This window comes from Bombina bombina, chromosome 3 (assembly GCF_027579735.1).
Source record: "Bombina bombina isolate aBomBom1 chromosome 3, aBomBom1.pri, whole genome shotgun sequence".
In the NCBI taxonomy this organism is placed as follows: domain Eukaryota; kingdom Metazoa; phylum Chordata; class Amphibia; order Anura; family Bombinatoridae; genus Bombina; species Bombina bombina.
In genome coordinates this window covers 892,462,962-892,488,782 of record NC_069501.1, presented here as the reverse complement: position 1 = coordinate 892,488,782, position 25,821 = coordinate 892,462,962, and the positions used below count along the sequence as shown (strand labels likewise).

General features: G+C 39.4%; 1 protein-coding gene across 2 annotated transcripts in view; it reads left to right on the top strand.

Moving 5' to 3' along the window:
• The first annotated feature begins 5,920 nt into the window (after positions 1-5,920).
• Positions 5,921-25,821, top strand: part of SLAIN1 (SLAIN motif family member 1) — a 244,922-nt gene continuing 225,021 nt past the window's right edge. For both annotated transcript variants that reach the window (XM_053707853.1, XM_053707852.1), the window contains exon 1: positions 5,921-6,408. In XM_053707853.1, coding sequence (XP_053563828.1) covers positions 5,921-6,408 — 488 coding nt within the window. The remainder of the gene's footprint in view (positions 6,409-25,821) is intronic.

Below are 25,821 nucleotides of genomic sequence, written 5' to 3'. Positions count from 1 at the left end.
TCCAACCATGTTTTTGAAGAAACAAAACAAGTTGATTTGTGTGAGATTCTGCTAAATGAAAAGATTGAGCCAGTACCTAGATATCGTCCAAATAAGGAAACACCGCAATACCCTGCTCTCTAATTACAGATAGAAGGACACCAAGAACCTTCGAAAAGATTATTGGAGCTGTTGCTAGGCCAAATGGAAGAACAACAAATTGGTAATGCTTGTATAGAAAAGAGAATCTTAGAAACCGATAGTGGTCTGGATGAATCGGAATGTGAAGATATGCATCCTTTAAGTCTATTAAGGACATGTCATGACCTTGCTGAACAAAAGGCAGAATAGTCCTTATAGTCACCATCTTGAAAGTTGGGACCCTTAGAAATTGATTCAAAAACTTCAGATCCAGAACTGGTCTGAAATAAAAAAATTTCTTCGGAACAATGAATAGATTTGAATAAAAACCCATACCCTGTTCCAGAAGTGGAACTGGTACAATTACTCCTGAAAGCTCTAGATCTGAAACATACTTCAGAAAGGCCTGAGCTTTCACAGGATTTGTTGGAACGTGAGAGAGAAAAAATCTTCTCACATGAGGTCTTATTCTGAAACCTATCTGATACCCCTGAGAGACAATATTCTGAATCCAATAATTCTGAATGGAACCTGCCCAAATGTCTTGAAATAATTTTAATCTGCCCCCCACCGCCAAAACTGTATTGAGGGACGCACCTTTATGCAGTTTTGGGGGCTGGCTTTAATTTCTTATAAGGCTTGGATTTATTCCAACTCGAAGATGGCTTTCAATTGGAGCCAGAATCCTTAGGGGAAGGAGTGGTTTTCTGTTCTCTATTCTGACGAAAGGAACAAAACCGATTAAAAGCTTTAGATTTGCCCTTCGACTTTTTATCTTTGGGCAAAAAAACTCCCTTTCCCCCAGTAATAGTGGAAATAATAGAATCCAACTGGGAACCAAACAAATTATTACCCTGGAATGATAGAGATAGTAACCTAGACTTAGATACCATGTCAGCATTCCATGATTTGACATAGATTTAACATCAATATTGATGATATAAAAAATAGCATCACAGATAAAATGATTAGCATGTTGGAGCAAACGAACAATGCTATGCAAATCAGAATCTTTTTCCCGATGTGCTAAGCTATCCAACCAAAAAGCTGATGCAGCTGCAACATCAGCCATAGAAATGGCAGGTCTGAGAATATAGCCAGAATGTAAATAAGCTTTCCTTAGAAAAGATTAAATGTTCCTATCTAAAGGATCCTTAAAAGAGGTACTATCTTCCATAGGAAGAGTACTACGCTTAGCAAGAGTAGAAATAGCCCCATCAACCATAGGGACTTTTCCCCAAAACTATAACTTAGCTACTGGCAAAGGATACAACTTTTAAACCTTGAAGAAGGAACAAAAGAAGTACCAAGCTTAGAGTATTCCTTAGCAATCACATCAGAAATAGCATCAGGAACAGGAAAAACCTCTGGAGTAATCACAGGAGGTTTATAAACAGAATTAACAAAATTAATGAAGGAACAACAGATACTGTACTAGCACTAATAGAAACCTTTTCTGCATGCAAAAGCTTATCATGACAACTGTTACATACTACAGCTGCAGATATAATCTCCACTAGCTTACGACAGATACACTTAGCTTTGGTAGAATTGTGTTCAGGCAGCATGGTTCCTACAGCAGCTTCTAAGACAGGATCAGATTGAGACATCTTGTAAAATGTAAAAGAAAAAATAACATTTAAACAGAAATATCTTATTTCCATATATAGCAGTTTCAGGAATGGGAAAAAATGCAAATGCTAAAATTGACAAAAAAAGCAAATAGCATAGCCCTCTGAGCATAAAGAAGGCGAGGAGCATATAGGAAGTGGAGTAAAAAATAAAACTTTTTTGGTGCCAAGAATGACGCACAACACAAAAGGAAGTTGAGAAATATTTTGGCGCCAACAAACATCTGGAAATGACGCAACCCGCGTCATAACAAACACAATTTTGCGCCAAACAACCTAGCGTCAACTAAGACGCAGGAAATGATGAACTTGCATCATCACAGATGCACATTCGCGCCAAAATATTCTTGAGCCAAGAATGACGCAATAAATAACAGCATTTTGCACCCTCGTGACCCTAATTTGCCCGCAAGTTTTTTAAAGAAAAAACAAGTCAAATTGGAAAAAAGACTATACCCCAGGTAAGACAAACTTCCTAATACATGATTCCCATAACGAAACTGCTGGACTGCAAAGGGAAATACACATAGACCTGACTCATGGCAAATATAAGTAAAATACATATATTTAAAACTTTATATTAATACATAAAGCGCCAAACCATACCTGAGAGTGTCTTAAATAATGATACATACTTACCGAAAGACACCCATCCACATATATCAGATAGCCAAACCAGTACTGAAAACTATCAGCAGAGGTAATGGTATATAAGAGTATATCGTCGATCTGAAAAGGGAGGTAGGAGATGAATCCCTTCGACCGATAACAGAGAACCATTGAAAAGATTTCCCGAGAGGGTAACCATGAAATCAATAGGCGATACTCTCTTCACATCCCTCTGACAAACACTGTACTCTAAGAGGAATTGGGCTTCAGAATGCTTAAAAGCGCTTATCATAGAAGAAATCATAAAAATCAAGCATAAACTTACTTCACCACCTCCATAGGAGGCAAAGTTTGTAAAACTGAATTGTGGTTGTGGTGAGGGGTGTATTTATAGGCATTTTGAGGTTTGGGAAACTTTGCCCCTCCTGGTAGGATTGTATATCCCATACGTCACTAGCTCATGGACTCTTACCAATTACATGAAAGAAAATAATTTGAATATATTATCCTGGTGCAACCTTCATCTAGCAACATAACTAAATACTTGGCTAATTTATAACAATGAATCTGTATAATTAAAAAGAAAAAAAATAATCATGTTGAGCAACTTAATAATTAAAAACATACATATCCAGCATAGCTGGACCAATCCTGAGCAGAAGATGGCAGGTAATATTATCACAAGCTGTGTCTTGCTTGGCACATTGACTACTGCAGGACCTTATATGTGTATATCCCCTTTCTTTACTGGATTCACCAATAGGTCTCTACTAGACATGTGCAAATCCAGATCTTTATGTGTTGCACCATTACATAAATAAATCCAGCACCGGTGGCCATATTCGGCATTAGTTTTTGAAAACAAATGACGAATCTGTAAGTCCAATCTCTAAGTAGTGAGCAAACAATCACAAGACTGTTGTAAGTTTCCCATAAACATATTTGGCATGTGAATATTAACCAATAGTGTCCTCAATTAAATAAAAAAGGGCGATTCACTCACCACATGAATATTAGGCCCTCTATAAAACTAAGATAAGTTTTGAATGCAGGCGCAGGTTTTTGTATGCTTAGCACATGCGTAAGTAGATTACACAGAAAAACTTTAGAAAAAGTAGACCCACTCTAACTGAAGTATGGACGCCTCTGCATTGAAGCATGTTATTTCTGCACTAATTTGTCCTACAGATGTCAAATACTTTCAGATTGCAGAACTCCCAACAGCCCAAGATCTTGCAGGGCTGTAACGGGTTTGCACACTACCCTGCCCTGCATTGTCTCTGGCCAGGCCAAATGCCCCATTACTGAACTGCTCTACCAATGGCATGCTCCCACCTGCCCATGACACACCATTGGACCCAGCCCTTCTCTTCTGGCCTTGCCTATAAAACACCAGTGGGCCACCATCCTAAAGACCCCTCATCTCCCGATCCCAAAAAGCCTCTGTAAAATGTTGGGAGGTATGAGAGTTTAATATTACATTTGTAATTAAATGTAATACAACATTGAAATATAACTTAAATTGTAATTTTGCCCTATTTTAATTGTGGTTTGTCCAATTAAGAAAAATACTCAAAGAAGATTATCTGGACTTCACAAGTGTAACCCTGTTATATTCTACACACTACACTGTAGTAGCTCATTATTATAACTGTCCTTAAAGGACCAGTAAATACAGTAGATTTGCATAGTCAACAAATGCATGATAAGACTTAGAGGTCGCTGCTCCTTAACTCACCCGCTACCTCTGAGGTGGCAAATAGCAATCATCCCGATTGGATACGATCGAGATGACTGACACCCCGATTGGTCGCAAATCTGCAGGGGGGGGGGGGGCATTGCACAAGCACTTCACACAAAATGCTTGTGAAATGATAAATGCTGACAGCGTATGGATCATGTCCGCCTGACACTTGATAAATCGGCCCCTTAGTCTGAACTTCAAATGAGTAGTAGATTTTTTTCCGAGAAATTTAAGTTATGCCTATTTCCACCCCATTAGCCAATCACACATGTATATACCTATATTCTGTCAATTCTTGCACATGCTCAGTAGAAGCTGGTGTGTCAAAAAGTTTAAATATAAAAAAAGACTGCACATTTTGTTAATACAATTAAAATGGAAAGTTGTTTAAAATTGCATGCTCTATCTGAATCACAAAACTTTTATTTTGACTTGAGTGTCCCTATAATTGAGATATTGTTTAAAGTGATGGTAAACATGCGATTGTATAGAAAATAAAAAAATAAAGTGACTTTCATTCATGAAACCGCCGCAATCTGTCGGTATTTGTAAATATTTAATATTTAAATGCCTCATATTCACCTTCGTTCCCCCACCCGTAAAACCGCCGCCATTGATTTTTTGATGTCACGTTTTTTTCAATGCCAATAGAAATCCAGGCCAGTCGGCGACACCTATTTAAGCAAACACGCCCTAGATTATGTAAGCGCATGCGCAATTTTTAATTCATTCTATTTGCAATACTATTTGTATACAGTACTATGTATTGCTTAAGGAATGACTCGCATGCGCAGAGTGAACACTGAAGTCCAAGATGCCCTATTAATGACATAGAGAGCGGGTGGTTCCGCTCTCTACGTTGGTAATGGAACAGGTCAGGAAGTAATGCCGGGAGTGGAGTAAGGAGCGATAACGCTCAGTAAGTCCCATCTAAATTTAATATCAAATGTTTGATATTTTTTTTAAATAAAGATAGCGATTTAGGTTGTACAGACTGGAGGAGTAATACTTTACTCTTAAAATGCACTAAATTTACCATCACTTTAAAGGGCATGTGTGTGGGCTGCAAAACCTTGCCAATTTGGTCCAAAAAATGGAGTTTAATAATTTAAAAACTTTTTTTTTTGTATGAAGACCTTTTGCACTATAGTGTTAAATTGATGCTACATGCTACAGATACAAAAACATAGGGGTGTTATGCCCATTTAAACATATTTTTATTTGATATATAAATTGGAAAAAAAAAATGAAAAAAAGCAAGATTGAATGGTAAATTACTTTTATAATCTTATGTCAGGATTTAAGTAGAATACAGAGGAAAACTGATGATTTAGTGGAAAAGTTTACCTAAAATGTGTCGTCCCCCAAATTATGTTTTTTAATTTAGAGATTTTGAGTCAGGTGGTGTAGTCATCAATTTGACATTTTAATTGTGAATAAGTAAAATGGTCGTGAATCACTATATTTACCTCCTTTTTAGAGGGAGATGTGACAAGATACTTCCCCAGCTGTGACAGATATGTATTTTAGTGAGCAGTTAGTGTAGTATTATTTATATCAGCAGCATGTGCAGTCCCTAGAGACTGGCTCCTCTTTGTTCCTATTGTGTCTCTTCCCCCCTCTCTGAGCATTTGTGGGAGGGAGTCCGACGTTCACATCAATATTCTCTGTGCTGTCAGGAGGCGCTTACTGCCTAAGGATGCAGCCTATACATGAGCCAAGCAGCCAGCATAGACTCTGACTAAACCAAGGACCGGAGCTCATCAGCAAATAGCCCGTGACCTCTAAAATAGCACACTGGGCAGACGCGGCGAGCATGGCGGAGGTGAAGTGCAGTAGCCGCGCTGGTTCTCCCGCTACCAATGGGCTGGTGGTCAACGCAGAGCTGGAGGTGAAGAAGCTGCAGGAGCTGGTTAGGAAGCTGGAAAAACAAAATGAGCAGCTCAGGAACCGAGCCAGCGCCGTCAGCAACTGCACACCCAGCCCGCACCTGCTGCTACTGCAGCAACCCCCTCCTGCAATGCATCAGTCCGGAGGTTGTATGCTATCTGCCCCTTCACTGCCCCGCTCTTCTGCAGCGCTGTGCCTACCCAGTCCAGTGCCCACTTTACTATGCACCTCGGCAGTGGGCGGTAGTCTGTATCCCCCAGAAGCCCTGGGCTACTACAGCAGTAGGCTGCCCTGCATGAGTGTCGCAGAGGGGCCACACGAAAACCATGTCACCCATGGGGCTGCTACTATACTGGACGAGGTGGAGATTTTGGAACTGGAAGATGGATATTGTAGTGATGACGACGATACATGGTAATAAAACCTCTCTAACTGTATGTATGTGTGTGTGTGTATATATATATATATATATATATATATATATATATATATATATATATATATTTATTACACATACACACACGTATGTGTCAACCTTCCCTTGTCACCACTGATCCAAACATTTCCCTTAATCCAAGTCATGCTGTGAATGCTGATTAGCCTTCTGTGTGAATAATAGGTGTTGTTATGGTGCAAGTGGTTGTGATGATTTGAAAAAAGTCTGAATGGATTAGCAGTAAGGATGGAGCATTTTTTTCTGCTAGGAAAGGCCCTTATTAGCCAAAGAGGATTTAGCTTGTCATTGCTTAGTGATTGGCACCAATAATACAATCTGTTCTAAGAAATAGGATTTGTCCTTATCTTAGTCTAAATCTTAGCAGCTGCCTCTGTTTGATTCTTCACTAATATAACTAGGGATTCCTTAACCACTGATTTGCTGGAATCAGTAATTGCGTTAAATGTATTCAGCTTGTTTTTTTGTAGCTGTACTTGTTCAATTCTGTTTCTTAATGGCATAGCAAGTGTCATCATTCCCCCCATGCAGTAATGGATTGGTATGAAGAAATGGGGGCGTCTGTTATGTATCACACCATTTCCTTCTTGGCCCTATGCAATGCAGCTACATGGTTATTGTGTTTTTTTTTTTTATTTGATCACATTGTTTTAAAATTGATTTTCTGCCTTTTTATTTGTTTAAATCAAACCATGAGTTTCTCTTCCATCCAATAAATACTACCTGCTTACCTTCTCTTATACAATCCATTGCAATGCAGTGATAAAGACATTAGGGACTCAAATGCATGGGGGGTTATTTGCATCATTTTTCTTGTCCAGTACATGTTTTCAAATCAAAGGTTGAATACCACATACTAAGCAGTGGCTGTTCTGATTGTTATTCACTGGGCACCCTATCACAGCTAATTATCAATTTCTTCTAGAATCACAAACCTGTGTTCATTCTGAAAGGCACTTCTAGCTCTGAGACATCTTATACAATCCATACAGAAGTTGAGAGTTCTGTATCTAAGCTCATAAAACCACTTGGCTGCTTATACACATATTATTTGTCTGTGCTTTTGGATAAAGATCCCTTGAGCATGGGATCTAAGATCCAATATTCTAGAGTCTAGACCACTGATTTTCAAACTTGTCACCAGGCCTCCCTAACAGGCCAGATTTTGAAGATATCTGAACTGGAGCGCAAGTGAAATCATCAGCTGATTAGTAAACATTGTTTTTTTTTTTTTTACCTGCTCTCACTTGAGGTAATCCTGAAAACCTGGCCCGTTGGGGAGGCATGAGGACAGGTTTGAAAACCAGTGCTCTAGTACCATATACTACTTGTAATTTTTTAAAAATTATTTTATTCCTAGTAGGAAAGATTACATATAGAGCACTTGGTGACTATAAGTGTTGCATTGGTGTGTTATGCTATGCAGAGTATAGTATAGGGACGTCTTTCAGTTCTTGATATTTCACATATCAGGCCTATTTCTTTAACCCCTTAGTGACCAGACCGTTTTACAATTTTCTTACTGTTAAGGACTAGGGCTATTTTTACATTTCTGCAGTGTTTGTGTTTAGCATATTCCTCTTACTCATTTACTGTACCCACACATATTGTATAGTGTTTTTCTCGCCATTAAATTGACTTTCTAAAGATACCATTATTTTCATCATATCATATAATTTATTTTTTAATATGATGAAAAAATAGAAAACCCCCCCACACTTTTTCTAACTTTGACCCCCAAAATCTGTTACACATCTACAACCACCAAAACACTAATGCTAAATAGTTTCTAAATTTTGTCCTGAGTTTAGAAATACACAATGTTTAAATTTTTTTGCAAGTTATAGGGCAATAAGTACACGTAGCACTTTGCTATTTCCAAACCATTTGTTTTCAAAATTAGCGATAGTACCCAATTTTGGTATATTTCATGCCACATTTCACCGCCAAATACAATCAAATAAAAAAAAAAAAAACTTAACTTTTTCACAAACTTTAGGTTTCTCACTGCAATTATAACAGCTTGTGCAATTATGGCACACATGGTTGAAATGCTTCTCTGGGATCCCCTTTGTTCAGTAATAGCAGACATATATGGCTTTGGCATTGCTTTTTGGTAATTATAAGGCCGAAATAAAAGGCCGCTGCGCACCACACTTGTATTATGCCCAGCAGTGAAGGGGTTAATTAGCGTGTAGGGTTAATTTTAGCTACCCCACCCCCAAAGGGTCACAAACTTTAGGTTTCTCACTGCAATTATAACAGCTTGTGCAATTATGGCACACATGGTTGCAAATGCTTCTCTGGGATCCCCTTTGTTCAGAAATAGCAGACATATATGGCTTTGGCATTGCTTTTTGGTAATTATAAGGCCGAAATAAAAGGCCGCTGCGCACCACACTTGTATTATGCCCAGCAGTGAAGGGGTTAATTAGCGTGTAGGGTTAATTTTAGCTACCCCACCCCCAAAGGGTCACCCCTATTTTAAAGTGATGGTAAATCTTAGCGTTTGTAAAATGCCAGGATTTACCATCATAACAAATAAATTTGAGGCGCCAAGCTGGATTTCCCGCATGGCTATTGGCTAAGAGGTGGAAACGTCCCCTCTCAGCCAAATAGCGTCCAGCCCATGCTTCTTTTAGTAGCTCAGCGAACGCTGCTAACAAATAAAGGGACTTTCAGAATGAAGTATTTTATACTAAATTCTGAGAGTCCCTTTATTTTTCTTCCTCCCCCCCTACCTATTAGCGCACCATGTTAGGTACTGCCAGCTGTCTTCCAGTACCCAGTTTGCAGGAAATTAGGCTTTTTTTAAAAAAAACAAAACAAAAAAAACCCCATTTTTTTTTTTTTTCTTTAGTGTAGCTGCCCCTCCTCATTCCCCTACCCCTCCCAGATCCCTTTACCTGAACACGGTCAACCTCCATCCCACTCACTAACTTTCTGTACTTGTGGAGCGGTTCCACCCCCTCGCACATCTTCCTCCCGCCCATCACACACCACCTCCAGCGATGGGCCGCTCACCGCCTCCCTTCTATCCCTCCCATGCCAGCAACGATCGGCACCATCGCTGGCTGATGCAGAGAGGGCCACACAGTGGCCCTCTCTGCATCGGTTGCTTAACAAAGGGTATTGCATGATACCTCAATATCGAGGCATCGCTGCAATACCCTGAACGAGGCTGGACACAATCATGACTTTATTTAAAAAGCAGATATGTAAAGCTTAGGAGCCAGGCCATTTTTGGTTAAGAACCTAGGATACGCTTGCTTATTGGTGGCTAAATGTAGCCACCAATAAGCAAGTAATATCCAGGGTGCTGAACTTAAAATGGGCCGGCTCCTAAGCTTTACATTCCTGCTTTTAAAAATAAAGATAGCAAGAGAACGAAGAAAAAAATAATAGGAGTAAATTAGAAAGTTGCTTAAAATGGCATGCTTTATCCGAATCATGAAAGAAAAAAAAATTGGGCTTAGTATCCATTTAATCACATTTTAGTTATTTTCTTTTAAATGGACAGTAAAAATTACTATTTTATTGAATGCATTGAAATCAATTAAGAGTACTGAATGTCGGTCTATCAATAGCTGCCAATCAGGATCTGCATTGAAACTAAACAGCATATCTTGTGTGTCTTCTGCTCACTGAGTTCTGTTGCGCATGCACTGAGCAAATACTAAAGACAAATGGTACCACATGTTCTAGGATAACTTTTTTTTCTTTCTCTTTATTTTCCTCACCCCCCATTCACATATAAGCCTTTTGCACTTAAAGGGACAGTCAAGTGCAAAAAAACCTTTCATTTTTCAAATAGGGCATGTAATTTAAAACAACTTTCCAATTTACTTTTATCAAAATTTTTGCTTTGTTCTCTTGGTATTCTAGTTGAAAGCAAACCTAGGGAGGCACATATGATAATTTTTAAGCCCTTGAAGGCCGCCTCTATTTTATTTACTTTTCACAGCAGGGGAGAGCAAGCTCATGTAGGCCATATAGATAGCATTGTGATCACGCCTGTGGCTAGTGGCAGACACTCCACTAATTGGCTAAAAGTCAATAGATAATAACTAAAAGTCATGTGATTAGGGGCGGTCAGAAGATGCTTAGATACAAGTTAGTCACAGAAGTAAAAAGTGTACTAATATAACAGTGTTGGTTTTGCAAAACTGGGGAATGGGTAATAAAGGGATTATCTATCTTTTTAAACAACAACAATTCTGGTGTTGACTGTCCCTTTAATATCCCAGAGTGCTAACAATGATATCCACTTTTGAATATGTGAGTGTAACAAATGGGTCCATATCTTGTCTGATCTATGGTAAGGGATCCATCCATATGTGAAATAAAAGTTGGCACATATGTAGTACCAGTACTCAAAATAATTCTTGCAAATATGTGTGTAGTTATACTTGAAATGCCCCATTTCACATTTTCTGTGACATGCAGGAGAACGCAACTTGTCAATCAGGGAAGGAATTTATATTTGTAGAATAATCAAACAATTTAGGAACCAGAAGTAAAGTTTTTAGGTACTGGGGTTCTACAGATCCCTTTTATCGAGCACTGGTGTACCGTATTCCCACAATGCTTTAGAAAGAAAGCAATTTTGCAATATTCATTCTCTTGAATGAAAAAGTAACAAATCTGTACACAGTAGTGAACTTGCCAATTACAGACTGCATGTGTTTCCAAGGTTGGCAATGTGGTTGTGCAAATGATGCAGCTGTGAAACAAATTTTGTTTAAAAAACAAAACAAATTAAAAATAAAACTAAATTGCCTTTCCTTAAAATAATAGAAATTGCAGAATTTGCTCTTTAACTAAAATGAGTGATGGCAGTTGGAATGCGTTCTAGGGTAAGGGACTATTACATGATTCTTACCTAAACGGCAGACAATTTTGAAATGGTATAATAAACCATAAACTATGTAGCACTGCCTAATTGTGCCATTACAAATTTTGGTTCATTGATTCCACCTTTGTTTCATTGCTTTGCTAAAGTTATTCAAGGACCCCGGGTAATAAAGTGCAAAATTCTGTTCTACTGAATGACTTGTCTCACTGTAGTGTGGTTAACTCTCTATTTAATTAATGGGACTTGAAACCCAAATTTCTTTCATGGTTCAGATAGAGCATACAATTTTACCAACTTTCTAATTTTATTCCGATAATTCAATTTTCTTCGTTCTTAGTATATAGTAGGGATGTAATCTCAGGAGCGTGCATCTGTTTGGAGCACTATATGGCAGCAGTTTTGCAAGAATGTTATCCATTTGTAAGAGTGCTGCATGTCATCACTATTTCCTGCCATGTAGCTATCACTTCAACAAAGAATTACCATGGGAACGAAGCAAATTCTATTATAGAAGTAAAATAGAAACTTTTGTAAAATTGTAACATTTTTTTGGGGGTTCAAATACCTTTTTATAAGGTGACCAAATTTCCCAAACCCCAATTCAATTACAGACCTAAATTTGGGACACCTCATAAATATTGAGGAGGTGTTTAAACATTTTCAACTTTTTGTTTTTCTTATTATACAGCCATGAGAACATGTTTTACCTACAATGAAAACCAGCAGTAAAAACTATTGCTAAGTTTAAACTGTTATCCTTACTTTAAAATAAAGAACAGCTGCTGTATTTTTCAGAGCTGGGAATATTCCTAAGGAGTTCTTCTTTCACCAGAAGCATCTTAAAAGGACAGTCTACTCCAGAATCTTTATTTAAAAAGATAATCCCTTTATCACCTATTCCCTAGTTTTGCATAACCAACACAGTTATACACTTCTTACCTCTGTGATTACCTTGTCTCTGCAGACGGCCCCCATATCTCATTTTTTTTTGACAAACTTGCATTTTAGCCAATCAGTGCTGACTCACAAGTAACTCCATGGGAGTGAGCACAATGTTATCTATGTGACGCACATGAACAAGCTCTGTCTAGCTGTGAACAAGTTTAATTTTGACTAGAATGCAGTTTAAACAGAATTTTACCTTAGTTACTAACTAGGGCTGGGCAATATGGGCAAAAAAATAAATCTCAATTTTTAAAATAAATAAATAAATAAAAAATAAAAACGCGATTGTGAATTAATCGCGATTTTCTTATAAATGACTATAACATCTTCATTTTGCATTATAAAGTTTATTTAACACTACAGAATCTTAATGTACATGTTTCTCAATGTCCAATACACTCCTTGGAGCATAAAAATACAAACCACAAAATAGTTAAAATAAAGTTTGCTGCATGTGATGTGATTAAATAGTAGCCACTAGCCAGTTATTAGGTCTTATGATAATGACACACAACATTGTCATGTTTTCTTGGACAGTCATTCTAACCGTTGACAGTGGTATGATTAACAAATGAAGCGGTGTAAGACACACACACACACACACACACTATATTATATTTTTTTTTAATTTGACTGAAAATGAGCCCTGCTCCTGTCCAGGAATCCATTACAGGCATATAGCAGTAGGGGTGGGGGGGCTACTCCTTTCAGAAATGCTGTGCCTTGCTGATATAAAATACATTGTAGATGCAGTTAAGTTAACCCAGCAGCAGAGGGGACTGCAGTTTTAGCCTTTTTGGGAGCCGTGGAGTTAACTGCATCTGCTATGTATTTGAGCCGTTTCTCAGAGAGCAGGAGATTGTGTGGGAGATTCCATAATGTTTACATACCCTAAGTTTCAGACTGCAGACGTCCCTAGGGGGAAATATATGTAAGTGGCTTTCCCTCCTCTTCATTCCTGCATGGGCTCTGCTTTTAGATTTCTAGATTGATCGGCTGCTTATGAGAACAGAAAGTGAAAGTAAGAGACATTTTACAAATGTGTGCTAAAAGCAACCACTAGATGGAGCTGGTTTGCAGGAAATCACAAATAATTCAATGCATTACAGCCACTGCTAAAGGAATTTTTTATGTAGGGGAAAAAATCGTGATTCCTTGCGGTTTTAAAATCGCGGTGATTAATCACGGTTTTAAATCGCATATGCGATTAATCGTGCAGCCCTATTACTAACATTGCCTTCAGAGTGTGCACACCAAGCTGAGTTTTGTCCCTGGTCCGTATGCTATTCCTGAGGGCAAATACTCTTTCATTGGCATTATTGGCGGTCACTTGCCTCTGTATGTCAGCCCATGCTGTAGTTGTAAGTGTTCCAGCCACAGACACATCACCTGCCTCTGTATGCCAGCATATGCTGTAAGCCACTTCTCTCTGCTTATCCTCCTTGATCTGTCCGCAACCTTTGATACTGTTGAGCACCCTCCTTTTGCTCCAAACCCTCCAATCCTTCGGCATTTGTGACACAGCCCTCTTGTGGTTCTCTTCCTACCTGTCAAACCGTATCTTTTTAGTGTAGCCTTCTCTATGGCCTCCTTTGCCCCGTCACCACTTTCTGTCGGGGTACCGCAAGGCTCTGTCCTTGGTCCCCTTCTCTTCCCAATCTACACGTCATTAGGTTCCCTAATTAAGTCCCATGGTTTCCAATATAATTTGTGTGCCGACAACACCCAAATCTACTTCTCTGCACCAGACCTATCTCCTTCCTTTCTAACCCGTGTCACTAACTGTCTGTCTCACATCTCTTCCTGGATGTCCTCTCACTACCTCAGGCTAAATCTCTCCAAAACTGAGCTCCTCATTTTCCCCCCTTCTTCCAAAATCTCCACCCCCTTTCTTTCACTCCTCACATTCAGTCCTTGAATAAAGCCTGCTGCTTCCACCTTTAAAAACATCTCTAAAATTAGACATTTCCTTACACAAGACACAACTAAGATTTTAATCCACTCTCTTATACTTTCCTGCCTTGATTACTTAAACTCTGTCCACTCTGGTCTCCCCAGCTGCCACCTAGCTCCTTTACAATCCATAATGAATGCCTCTATCAGGCTCCTCTTCCTTACACGTCGCTCTTCATCTGCTGCACCTCTCTGCCAATTCCTTCACTGGCTTCCTCTTGTCTCTAGGATTAAACACAAAATTCTCACTCTGACATACAAAGCCCCTCAACTGGACTGCTCCCCCCTATATCTCAGACCTTGTCTCCAGATAATTTCCCTCCCACTCCCTTCACTCTGCTCATGACCTCCTACTCTCCTCCTCTCTTGTTACCTCTTCACACTCCCGCTTACAGAACTTCTCCAGACTGGCTTCCATCTTGTGGAAATCTCTGCCTCGCTCCACAAGACTCTCCCCTAGCTTTGAAAGCTTAAAGCTCTCCCTAAAGACTCTACTGTTCAGGGATGCATACAACCTACAGTAACCTTTCTTTATACCAGTTCCTCTCCTCCATTTGCTATCCCCTGAACCCTCATAGAATGTAAGCCTAAGAGTCCAGCTGTTTGTAGATCACCTACACCTGACTACAACAGTGTGACGCTTGGCAGGGCCCTCTACCCATTTGATCCCTATACATGTTTTGTTGCACTCCACATTTGTTTATAGCGCAGCAGAATCTGTTGGCGCTATACAAATTAATAATAAAAAGAAAGTGTGCCTACATCTGTTATTTAAGTTAAATGATACAGAGATATTAACACACACTTTATCTCTTACACATGTTAATGGTTTTGCACACAGATTACAATACTTTCTGCATGACTTGAAAATGATATGACATGTCAAAATATTGAGGAGCTACATATATCACTTTACAAGCCAGATACATTTACATATATAAAAAATTATACATTTAGTATCCAGGAACTAATGTGCAAAACCCTTTTACAACATATAAGTATAGAACTAGAACTACCCCAGCTTTGCACATACTGTAGTTGGTACAGGTTGTCCCTGCATAACAGCAGCAGACAGGCATTGATCATCACTATAAAGATTCCATGAGCTATCTAGCCTCACTCAGATGCCACTAGTAAAAGCAAATAAAGGCTACCAGTCAACTGTGGACTGGACTCATTCTACCCTCCTCCACCAGCTTCATGGTAGCTATCATAAAGAAAGCACAGATCAAGTTAAAGGAACAGTACACACTCATTTTCATATAACTGCATGTAATAGACACTACTATAAAGAATAAGATGTACAGATACTGATATAAAAATCCAGTATTAAACTGTTTAAAGGGACAGTCAAGTCCAAAAAAACTTTAATGTTTTAAATAGGGCATGCAATTTTAAACAACTTCCCAATTTACTTTTATCACCAATTTTGCTTTGATCTCTTGGTATTCTTAGTTGAAAGCTAAAACTAGGAGGTTCATATGCTAATTTCTTAGACATTGAAGACTTCCTCTAATCTGAATACATTTTGACCACTAGAGGGCATTAGTTCACATGTTTCATACAGATAACATTGAGCTCATGCACGTAAAGTGACCTAGGACTGAGCACTGATTGGCTAAACTGCATGTCTGTCAAAAGAACTGAAATAAGGGGGCAGTCAGCAGAAGCTTAGATACAAGATAATTACAGAGATAAAACGTGTATTATTATAACTGTGTTGGTTATGCAAAACTGGGGAATGGGTAATAAAGGGATTATCTTTCTTTTTTAAGCAACAAAAATTCTGGTGTTGACTGTCCCTTTAAAAACTTAGAAGCTCTCAGTTTAGCTCTGTTGAAAAGGTAGCTGGAAAGCCCACTGCAAGTGGGAAATAAGACACTCCCCCTCCCCTTTCTTTTGCATGTGAAAAGACAGTTTACACAAACAGGAGCAAGCTGGAGAAGGTAGCTAACGGTATTCTCATAAAACTTTGGGGCTTGGTTAAGAGTCTGAAAATCGGAGCAATGTCATTTAAAAATAGGCAAAACAATATATTTTTTTTTTTTTTTTTTTTTTTTTTTTTAGAAACAAACCTTTATAGGCTATATAAATAGATGATCTACAAAACATTTATGCAAATAAAAAAATGAGTGTATAATGTCCCTTTAACTAATTTTTTTTCTTTCTTTTTTAAACCTTTTATTGAGCTCACTCAACTGTAATTTTTTTTTTTTGGTGGGATATTACAATATTGCTACTGTAATAAGCAGATATAAACGTATGTAAACATCATGTAAGTTAACAGTACTAATTGCAGGACACTTTGCATTAAAAAGGGAATCTATAGCAATTTGTAGTATAAATATTATTAATGGGATTGGAAAGCAATCACTCTTTTTCTCAAGGGATGAAGGTAAAACATGCAACTCCTTCTGGTAGTTAAAGGACCAGTCAACACAGTAAATTTGCATAATGAACAAATGCAAGATAACAAGACAATGCAATAGCACTTCAAATGAGTAGTATCATTTTTTTGACAATTTTAAGATCTTTTTTTTTTTTCCACTCCCCCTGTACCATGTGACAGCCATCAGCCAATCACAAATGCATTCACGTACCATGTGACAGCCATCAGCCATTCACAAATGCATACACACTTATTCTTTCACATGCTCAGTACGAGCTGGTGACTGAAAAAGTTTAAATATAAAAAGACTGTGCACATTTAGTTACTGGAAGTAAATTTGAATAACGAAAGTTTAATTTTGATTGAGTGTCCCTTTTAATCACTTGTACTAGGTACTGTTACATTCTTCTGCACAATTCTGCAATGTTAAGTATTATGTGATGTCACAAAAATTATTGTAAAGCCAATAAGCACATCTAGGCAAGTGAAGCTTATTTCCTGGGCAAAAGCAATATTCAAATCATCATCACTAGTAACGCAAATCGGATGTGGAACTAGAGCTGCCGATAGATTCAAAGGCGGCTTCTGCTCGGGACCAGTAGTGCTCTGAAGGTTCCGAGCAGTACTTCTACTGTGTGTTTAGCACAGTAGTCTAGGGTTGCTAGTCTTAGAATTACATGTGCTAATGAATTACAGCATATCATTTTTGGATTATTATGGCCCCTTTTAATTGGTTCACTGGCCGTGTCCTTCACAGGCTCTGCAATGTAATGAGTGGGATTGTAATACCAACCAACAATGGAGGTAAACAAATAGCCAACAAGGGGCTTTAGTGCAAAAGCAACATGTTCTTATGAATAAGAGGTCTTTATTTTTGCATGGCATTGTCCCTTTAGAGCAACTAAAAGTTTTTTTTTTAATCTATACCTGATGTTTAATGCTTCTAAATATATATATAATTATTTTTTTTCTTTTTTTTTTCTTTCTCACTAGCATGTAACACTACATCCATATTTAAGTGCATACAAATTTATTTAATAATGCTCAGATATTTGCTTCAAACTGTGTTTTTTTTTTTTTTTTTTCTTTTTTTTTTGTCCTGTAGTTCTCAGCCTTTTGTTTAGTTGTAAATAAAAGCCTCTTCTCTCTAAGTGGGTCAGGAGTTAGGTAACTTGGCGTTCTTTGGAAGCAAGGCCTGCAGATCAGCTGTACTTTCAAACAGTGTGACAAATTGTTTTTTAGAAGCAGCCCCTGTTTCTCACTTTTTTTTTTTTTTTTTTTTTTCTTAGCTAGACTACGCAATTTGTGGTAGTTGCATGCAGATTGGGAGTTTTGCATTAGAGCTAAAATACCCTGATTGTTTGCGGTTGGTATAATGTAATACATTCAACCAACCTTTTGGTTTATTCAATTATTTTACTTTTCTTCTATAATATAAAGGATGTAGGATTCAACTGACACTGAATACTGAGAAGCCAGACACACACTTTTTAGATCACATGAAGGGGCATTTGTGTATAGATGATGTTTTATCCAAAAAGCTAAGAACCTAAGTAGAATTTTAGGACATGTTCTCAGGATGTGTAAGACTCTAATGTAAACATCTGATATCATGATCTTGATAAGGTTTGTGTGTGCACTCACATATACCAAGTAAATGTGAAGCAAGTAACACTGGCAGAGAAAGCAGGAGCAATAAGGGCACAATAACATTAAAAGCAAAACATGTCACTTTTTACTTTGGGATGAAACTGGTAAGGTTGAATCTGTAGCAAATATATTATCTTACACAGGTCAGCATTCTGCAGAGATTCTGGCCTGATGACCATAAATTGATAAACAGACAGCAACATAGATAAAAAAAATAATAATAATAATAAAAAAAATACTTCACCTACATTTTGGTGTATAAAATAAAGTTATTGTACTTATCCTACTTCAAGATGTTTCCCAAACATCTTTAATTGCTAGGACTATTTTCTTTTTGTGTGTATACACATATATTTCCCTTGCAAACCTCATCTCGGCTATCTCTGGAATAACTAAAAGGAATTCCAATCTGAGAGAGAGAGCAGGACACTGGAAGGACATGACTCTTCCTTGCTTGATGAGCACTTTTTTTTTTTTTAATTTTTTTTTAGAAACAACTTTAAAATAAACAAAAATAGACACGCATGACCACCTGTTTTAAGATCCAGGGTGTCCATAATGTTTTTAACTCGCACGGTTCTTAGCAAGTTTAGCTTTAGTTCCTCACACCCTCCTTCATCCCCTCCCCTTCCTTTCCAGGGTAGGCTGACACCTCTGTGTCTGACAAACTCCAGACTCTTTCTCTGTCACAGAGTCTCAGCCACTTAAGGTGCAATAGTCGTATTTCTGCTGAGGAGAGCTAAATAACCCCAGAGCAAGCCACACAAAAATGTAAGCACCATGTGTTGCGCACACAGTGTGAGTGATCACACAGCAGGACCGCTGACAGGCTTGCATTTAGTGTATTGTAGGAAGTGTTACTGACCATTACCAGAGAATCTTACCATATCTCTAATAACCAGACTGTACGCCAGCTTATCCCACCAGCATCAGCAGTATTTACTTAAAGGGACACTCAAGTCAAAATTAAACTTCATGATTCAGATGAAGTATGCAATTTTAAAAAAAACTTTCCAATTTACTTCCATTAACAAAATGTGCACAGTCTTTTTATATTTACACTTTTTGAGTTACCAGCTCCTGAGCATGTGCAAGAATTTACAGCATATACGTATATGCATTTGTGATTGGCTGATGGCTGTCACATGATACATGGGGAGTGGAAATAGACATAACTGCAATTTTATTTAAAAAAAAATCTACTACTCATTTGAAGTTCAGACTAAGTGCTATTGCATTGTCTTTCTTATCATGCATTTGTTGATTATGCAAATCTACTGTATTGACTGGTCCTTTAACAGTTTCTGTTCTGTCCAGTGGGACAGTAGTTCCTCCTGCAATAATAGTGCAGGAACTCGGTTCCCGCTAGACTTGACGCCTGATCCAGACAAACTTTTATTAGTCAGACAGAGGTATTTGTATATAGATATATGGAGAATAAACCAAAAAGTTAGGAGCCCATTGTTCCCTGGCTCTTGGGTTTGTCAAGTCCTGTACTAGCTGCATTTTATGGTGCTCCAGGCATTAAAAGGAATGGACCCTAAAACACCCAAATAACGACTAACATATTACAAGTGACCATTTTGTTGATAGAAGAGAGATAATCACCATGATAACAGAATGGTGATATGACAGAGCCATACATTTCTGAAAGGAAATCAGGGAGTGGGTAGTCCCCTGTGTTGACCCTTCATCAACAGAAATACATGCAATCTTTTACTTGAACGCAGACTCCTACAATTTCAAATGAATGGTCTTATGTCCCCCAGGTAATACCTCCAAATCATTGGTCATACTTTGGAGCTCTGGGTACTCTTACCAACCTTTTGACATAGTAATAATGATTACTTGGCAGGAACATCTAGCCTCATTCTGTTCTGATATTGATGTCAAGACTTTAAGATCATTGTTACCGCTAATACTAAATTGCAGGTACCGAGATAAGTGGCAGAATTGTGTGTGTTAATGATGGATGATATTTCTCTTGTTAAGTGTATCCAGTCCACGGATCATCCATTACTTATGGGATATTCTCCTTCCCAACAGGAAGTTGCAAGAGTTCATCCACAGCAGAGCTGCTATATAGCTCCTCCCCTAACTGCCATACCCAGTCATTCTCTTGCAACTCTCAACATAGATGGAGGTCGTAAGAGGAGTGTGGTGTTTTATACTTAGTTTATTTCTTCAATCAAAAGTTTGTTATTTTTAAATGGTACCGGAGTGTACTGTTTATCTCAGGCAGTATTTGGAAGAAGAATCTGCCTGCGTTTTCTATGATCTTAGCAGAAGTAACTAAGATCCATTGCTGTTCTCACATATTCTGAGGAGTGAGGTAACTTCAGAGAGGGAATGGCGTGCAGGTTTTCCTGCAATAAGGTATGTGCAGTTAATATTTCTTCTGTTATGTGTGATCAGTCCACGGGTCATCATTACTTCTGGGATATAACTCCTCCCCAACAGGAAATGCAAGAGGATTCACCCAGCAGAGCTGCATATAGCTCCTCCCCTCTACGTCACTCCCAGTCATTCTCTTGCACCCAACGACTAGATAGGATGTGTAAGAGGACTATGGTGATTATTCTTAGTTTTTATGACTTCAATCAAAAGTTTGTTATTTTACAATGACACCGGAGTGTGTTATTGCCTCTCTGGCAGAGTTTGAAGAAGAATCTACCAGAGTTTTACTATGATTTTAGCCGGAGTAGTTAAGATCATATTGCTGTTCTCGGCCATCTGAGGAGAGGTAAAAACTTCAGATCAGGGGACAGCGGGCAGATGAATCTGCATAGAGGTATGTAGCAGTTTTTATTTTCTGACAATGGAATTGATGAGAAAATCCTGCCATACCGATATAATGTCATGTATGTATACTTTGCACTTCAGTATTCTGGGAATGGTACTTCACTGGAATTACTCTGTAAAAAGTACATAAGAATTTTTTTTTTTTTTTTTTTTTATATGTATTGATTATGTTAAACGTTTTTGCTGGAATGTAGAATCGTTTACATTTAGTGAGGTACTGAGTGAATAAATGTTTGGGCTATTTTTCCACTTGGCAGTTGCTTATTCTAATTATGACAGTTTCGTTTCTCCCTCACTGCTGTGTGTGAGGGGGAGGGGCCGTTTTTGGCGCTCTTTGCTACGCATCAAAATTTCCAGTCAGTTGCTCATTGTATTTCCTGCATGATCCGGTTCATCTCTACAGAACTCAGGGGTCTTCAAAACTTCTTTTGAGGGAGGTAGATTCTCTCAGCAGAGCTGTGAGAATTATATATTGACTGTGATAAAAAACGTTACTCTGTAATTTAATTAATTTTGCTTTGCTAATGGGAAACCTTTGCTAAAGTTGTGTTGTTTACAAGGATTGATGCTATAACTGTTTTTCATCTGGGCGGCCATTACAGATAACATTACAAGATATGGCTACTGTTATGACTGAAGTTTTGGCTAAATTACCAGAACTAAGAGGCAAGCGTGATCACTCTGGGGTGAGAACAGAGTGCGCTGATAATACTAGGGCCATGTCTGATACTGCGTCACAGCTTGCAGAGCATGAGGATGGAGAGCTTCATTCTGTGGGTGACGGTTCTGATCCAAACAGATTGGATTCAGATATTTCAAATTTTAAATTTAAATTGGAGAACCTCCGTGTATTACTAGGGGAGGTTTTAGCGGCTCTGAATGATTGTAACACAGTTGCAATACCAGAGAAAATGTGTAGGTTGGATAAATATTTTGCGGTACCGGCGAGTACTGATGTTTTTCCTATACCTAAGAGACTTACTGAAATTGTTACTAAGGAGTGGGATAGGCCCGGTGTGCCATTCTCACCCCCTCCAATATTTAGAAAAATGTTTCCAATAGACGCCACCACACGGGACTTATGGCAAACGGTCCCTAAGGTGGAGGGAGCAGTTTCTACCTTAGCTAAGCGTACCACTATCCCGGTTGAGGATAGCTGTGCTTTTTCAGATCCAATGGATAAAAAACTAGAGGGTTACCTTAAGAAAATGTTTGTTCAACAAGGTTTTATATTGCAACCCCTTGCATGCATCGCGCCGGTCACGGCTGCTGCAGCATTCTGGATTGAATCTCTGGAAGAGAACATTAGTTCAGCTACGCTGGACGAGATTACGGACAGGTTTAGAGTCCTTAAACTAGCTAAATCTTTCATTTCGGAAGCCGTAGTACATTTAACCAAACTTACGGCTAAGAATTCAGGATTCGCCATTCAGGCACGCAGAGCACTGTGGCTAAAATCCTGGTCAGCTGATGTTACTTCTAAATCTAAATTGCTTAATATACCTTTCAAGGGACAGACCTTATTCGGGCCCGGGTTGAAGGAGATTATCGCTGACATTACAGGAGGTAAAGGCCATGCCCTGCCTCAGGACAAAGCCAAAGCTAAGACTAGACAGTCTAATTTTCGTTCCTTTCGTAATTTCAAAGCAGGAGCAGCATCAACTTCCTCTGCACCAAAACAGGAAGGAGCTGTTGCTCGTTACAGACAAGGCTGGAGACCTAATCAGTCCTGGAACAAGGGCAAGCAGGCCAGGAAACCTGCTGCTGCCCCTAAGACAGCATGAATCGAGGGCCCCCGATCCGGGACCGGATCTGGTGGGGGGCAGACTTTCTCTCTTCACCCAGGCTTGGGCAAGAGATGTTCAGGATCCCTGGGCGCTAGAGATCATATCTCAGGGATACCTTCTGGACTTCAAATTCTCTCCCCCAAGAGGGAGATTTCATCTGTCAAGGTTGTCAACAAACCAAATAAAGAAAGAGGCGTTTCTACGCTGCGTACAAGATCTTTTATTAATGGGAGTGATCCATCCGGTTCCGCGGTCGGAACAAGGACAAGGGTTTTACTCAAATCTGTTTGTAGTTCCCAAAAAAGAGGGAACTTTCAGGCCAATCTTGGATTTAAAGATCCTAAACAAATTCCTAAGAGTTCCATCGTTCAAAATGGAAACTATTCGGACAATTTTACCCATGATCCAAAAAGGTCAGTACATGACAACAGTGGATTTAAAGGATGCTTACCTTCACATACCGATCCACAAGGATCATTACCGGTATCTAAGGTTTGCCTTTCTAGACAGGCATTACCAATTTGTAGCTCTTCCATTCGGATTGGCTACGGCTCCAAGAATCTTCACAAAGGTTCTGGGTACTCTTCTAGCGGTCCTAAGACCGCGAGGAATTTCGGTAGCTCCATACCTGGACGACATTCTGATACAAGCTCCAAGCTTTCAAACTGCCAAGTCTCATACAGAGATAGTACTGGCATTTCTAAGGTCGCATGGATGGAAGGTGAACGAAAAGAAGAGTTCTCTCTTTCCACTCACAAGAGTTCCCTTCTTGGGGACTCTGATAGATTCTGTAGAAATGAAGATTTACCTGACAGAAGACAGGTTAACAAAGCTTCAAAATGTATGCCGTGTCCTTCATTCCATTCAACACCCGTCAGTAGCTCAATGCATGGAGGCGATCGGCTTAATGGTAGCGGCAATGGACATAGTACCTTTTGCTCGCCTACATCTCAGACCTCTGCAATTGTGCATGCTAAGACAGTGGAATGGGGATTACTCAGATTTGTCCCCTACTCTGAATCTGGATCAAGAGACCAGAAATTCTCTTCTATGGTGGCTTTATCGGCCACATCTATCCAGGGGGATGCCATTCAGCAGGCCAGACTGGACAATTGTAACAACAGACGCCAGCCTACTAGGTTGGGGCGCTGTCTGGAATTCTCTGAAGGCTCAGGGTTTATGGAATCAGGAGGAGAGCCTCCTTCCAATAAACATTCTGGAATTGAGAGCAGTTCTCAATGCCCTTCTGGCTTGGCCCCAGTTAACAACTCGGGGGTTCATCAGGTTTCAGTCGGACAACATCACGACTGTAGCTTACATCAACCATCAGGGAGGGACAAGGAGCTCCCTAGCAATGATGGAAGTATCAAAGATAATTCGCTGGGCAGAGTCTCACTCTTGCCACCTGTCAGCAATCCACATCCCGGGAGTGGAGAACTGGGAGGCGGATTTCTTGAGTCGTCAGACTTTTCATCCGGGGGAGTGGGAACTTCATCCGGAGGTCTTTGCCCAAATACTTCGACGTTGGGGCAAACCAGAGATAGATCTCATGGCGTCTCGTCAGAACGCCAAACTTCCTCGCTACGGGTCCAGATCCAGGGATCCGGGAGCGGTTCTGATAGATGCTTTGACAGCACCTTGGACCTTCGGGATGGCTTATGTGTTTCCACCCTTCCCGATGCTTCCTCGATTGATTGCCAGAATCAAACAGGAGAGAGCATCAGTGATTCTAATAGCGCCTGCATGGCCACGCAGGACTTGGTATGCAGATCTAGTGGACATGTCATCCTGTCCACCTTGGTCTCTACCTCTAAAACAGGACCTTCTGATTCAGGGTCCATTCAAACATCAAAATCTAACTTCTCTGAAGCTGACTGCTTGGAAATTGAACGTTTGATTTTATCAAAACGTGGTTTTTCTGAGTCGGTTATTGATACCCTGATACAGGCTAGGAAGCCTGTTACCAGAAGGATTTACCATAAGATATGGCGTAAATACCTATCCTGGTGCGAATCCAAAGGTTACTCTTGGAGTAAGGTTAGGATTCCTAGGATATTGTCTTTTCTACAAGAAGGTTTAGAAAAGGGTTTATCGGCTAGTTCATTAAAGGGACAGATCTCAGCTCTGTCCATTTTGTTGCACAAGCGTCTGTCAGAAATTCCAGACGTCCAGGCTTTTTGTCAAGCTTTAGCTAGGATCAAGCCTGTGTTTAAAACTGTTGCTCCGCCATGGAGTTTAAACCTGGTTCTTAACGTTTTACAAGGAGTTCCGTTTGAACCCCTTCATTCCATTGATATAAAGTTGTTATCTTGGAAAGTTCTATTTTTAATGGCTATTTCTTCGGCTCGGAGAGTCTCTGAGTTATCAGCCCTACATTGTGATTCTCCTTATTTGATTTTTCATTCAGATAAGGTAGTTCTGCGTACAAAACCTGGGTTCTTACCTAAGGTAGTCACTAACAGGAACATCAATCAGGAGATCGTTGTTCCTTCTTTGTGCCCGAATCCTTCTTCAAAGAAGGAACGTCTTCTGCACAATCTGGATGTAGTTCGTGCCCTCAAGTTCTATTTGCAGGCAACTAAGGAATTTCGACAAACGTCTTCCCTGTTTGTCGTGTACTCTGGTCAGAGGAGAGGTCAAAAGGCTTCGGCTACCTCTCTTTCCTTCTGGCTTCGTAGCATAATTCGTTTAGCCTATGAGACTGCTGGACAGCAGCCTCCTGAAAGAATTACAGCTCATTCTACTAGAGCTGTGGCTTCCACTTGGGCCTTTAAGAATGAGGCCTCTGTTGAACAGATTTGCAAGGCTGCAACTTGGTCTTCGCTCCATACTTTTTCAAAATTTTACAAATTTGACACTTTTGCTTCTTCGGAGGCTATTTTTGGGAGAAAGGTTCTTCAGGCAGTGGTTCCTTCTGTATAATGAGCCTGCCTAGCCCTCCCGTCATCCGTGTACTTTTGCTTTGGTATTGGTATCCCAGAAGTAATGATGA